General features: G+C 51.8%; 1 protein-coding gene across 1 annotated transcript; it reads right to left on the reverse strand.

Moving 5' to 3' along the window:
* Positions 1–603: 603 nt before the first annotated feature.
* Positions 604–2,251, reverse strand: LOC130679534 (uncharacterized). Its single transcript, XM_057488530.1, has 2 exons — positions 1,543–2,251; positions 604–794 (listed from the first exon to the last, which is right to left on the reverse strand). The coding sequence occupies exons 1-2, from the start codon at positions 2,234–2,236 to the stop codon at positions 790–792; spliced, it is 699 nt and encodes a 232-aa protein (XP_057344513.1). The 5' UTR covers positions 2,237–2,251; the 3' UTR covers positions 604–789.
* Between the last annotated feature and the right edge of the window lie 354 nt (positions 2,252–2,605).

The following is a 2,605-nucleotide window of genomic DNA, read 5'->3' on the forward strand; positions in this document are numbered from 1 at the left end:
TGGGAGTTGACATGGCTAATTTGATGGTGAGGGTTGAGCCTTCATGTTCCCCATGTCCCCCATATTTATAGTACTTTATCCCCCATGTTAGTCCATTTATCCAACGCAATACCTCAGTCTTTTTGCCCATCTCAGTGAATTGAATTCGTACCCAATCCTGGTCCCTTCGGTCACAAGCCTTGTCCATAGGCATGTGACGAGGGATGCCCTGGTTGACATAAGAAAAATTGACAGCATCCTTTTTTGTAACTGGCCATCTCTGATCCCCATCATTCGAGGTTACATAGTCCCAGTTGGCACACCAGAAGGGCCCCCACCCACATGACTCTCCTTTACCTGCTTCTGGGCAAGCATAAAATCCATGGGAGTGAGCCAAGTTTGGAGGGACGTTGGGCACCAGCCTCCAAAGGGTTCGGTAACCGTGGTTGATCCGTCGAAGGCAGAAAAACAGGTCAGGCCACCAGGTTCCGAGTGGCGCAGTGTGTTCTGTGGTACTGATGACCTCCCAGTTGCGCCATTAACCAGCATCCAGGTCAGGTCCCATGGCTGAGGGGGGTTGGTGCCTTCGAGCCGGGGGATGACGCCTGCCCCCAGCTCCACAGATGTGGTTCCCTTGAAGGTCCATATTAAGGTGCTTATCAGCAGGATCCCCTTCATCTTCGGCTTAGGTGTAGTTTTAGGGGATTCGCAGGATGCTGCTGCACCTTCCACTCTTCCTTGCGGGCCCCTGGATCTTTATGAGGCAGGACCTTCCGAACGTGGGTGTGATGCACCCAGGGAGCGATACCATCAACCTTGAGAGCAGTGGGGGTGGTAAAAATACAACATAAGGTCCCTTCCACCTGGGCTCAAGAGTCCTCACTTGGTGTCTCTTGACCCATACCATATCCCCTGGGACTATGCCATGTTCCGGGCTCGGAATTTTCCCGCCCTCGTAATATGCTCTAATCAGGGGCCAGACTTCCTGCTGCACTTTAGCGAGAGCTTGCAACACATTCAGATAGTCAGGGGCCGGGTCCTCTGCATCGGGAAGCTGCACTAGCTGAGTTATAGGTGGAGGGGCCCCATACATTATCTCAAATGGAGTTAAACCATATACATAGGGGGAGTTCCGAGCGTGGAATATGGCTAAGGGAAGGAGGGTCACCCAGTCCCTGCCAGTCTCCAATACCAATTTAGAAAGGGTCTCCTTCAAGGTCCGATTCATTCTCTCTACCTGCCCAGAGCTTCGTGGGTTGAAAGCACAATGTAACTTCCAATCTACCCCCAAAGCCAGGGCTAATCCCTGCAGGATTTTGCTAACGAAAGCCAGGCCGTTATCGGAACCTATGGCTTCAGGGACCCCATATCTGGGGATGATTTCTTCATTTAATTTTTTTGCTACCACCTGCCTGGTTTCATGCTTGGTTGGAAAAGCCTCCACCCACCCTGAGAAGGTATCCACCATAACCAGCAAATACTTATATCCATACTTCCCTGGTCTTACTTTGGTGAAGTCTATTTCCCAATTCCTCCCTGGAGCCCTCCCCCTTTCTCGAGTACCTGCCAGGTGCAGCCCTCTTGGGGCTGGTCTTAGCATTGCACAGCTGCTGCATTCTTTCGTGATCTGACGAGCTGCCTCATTCTGGTGGGGAAAGAGAAACTGCGCAGACTGGAAAAGGCTGAGCAGCTTTTTCCAGCCTAGATGGGTGAACTTATGCAGATTAGCAAGCATGTACTGTCCTAATGCTTCTGGCAGGATCAATCTACCTTCTTGGTCCCTACTCCAATTTCTCTCCTCAAACACTTTACCTGAGACTTGTTTCCTAATCCACTCAAGATCCTGGGGGGAATACTCAGGTTTGGGTGGCAGGGTGGGCAGTTCAGGTATGGGTATTTCGAGGGCTGCAAGTACAAGGGAGTCCGAGAGGGCCGCCCTCCTAGCTTCCGCATCAGCATGGTTGTTGCCGATGGCCTCAGGTGTCTTCTTTGATTGGTGGCCCGGTACATGTATAACTGCTACCGCTTTTGGTTTTTCGATAGTGGCTAGTAGTCTTTGGACTTCTTGTAGATTCCTCAGTTCCTTTCCTTCCGCGGAACGGAACCCTCTTTCTCGGTAGATGGCACCATGGACGTGGACAGTGCCAAAGGCATAGCTGCTATCTGTGTAGATGTTGACCCGCTTGCCTTCGGCTCTTTCCAGGGCCTCAGCGAGAGCAATAAGTTCCGCCTTCTGTGCTGAGGTGCCAGGGGGCATGGCTGCGCTCCAGACTACTTCCCCTTCGTGGGTTACTACCACTGCCCCTGCTCTCCTGACCCCTTCCTGCACAAAGCTGCTCCCATCTGTGTACCAGTTTAGCTCACAGTTTGGTAACGGTGTATCTTTCAGGTCTGCTCGCACCTGGATAATTCTGGAAAAGATGTCCATACAGTCATGGATGGGGGTCGACAGATCTGGGTCTGGCAGAAGGGTGGCCAGATTTAGGGTCACCGGGTCAGAGAAGACAATTCATGGAGAATCTAGTAGGAGCCCTTGGTAGTGGGTGAGTCTTGTATTCGTCATCCATTTTCCTGGAGGATGCCTGAGGATCCCCTCTACAGTATGTGGGGTTGTTACCCTCAGGTT

The sequence above is a fragment of the Manis pentadactyla genome, chromosome 11 (genome assembly GCF_030020395.1).
Source record: "Manis pentadactyla isolate mManPen7 chromosome 11, mManPen7.hap1, whole genome shotgun sequence".
Taxonomy (NCBI): domain Eukaryota; kingdom Metazoa; phylum Chordata; class Mammalia; order Pholidota; family Manidae; genus Manis; species Manis pentadactyla.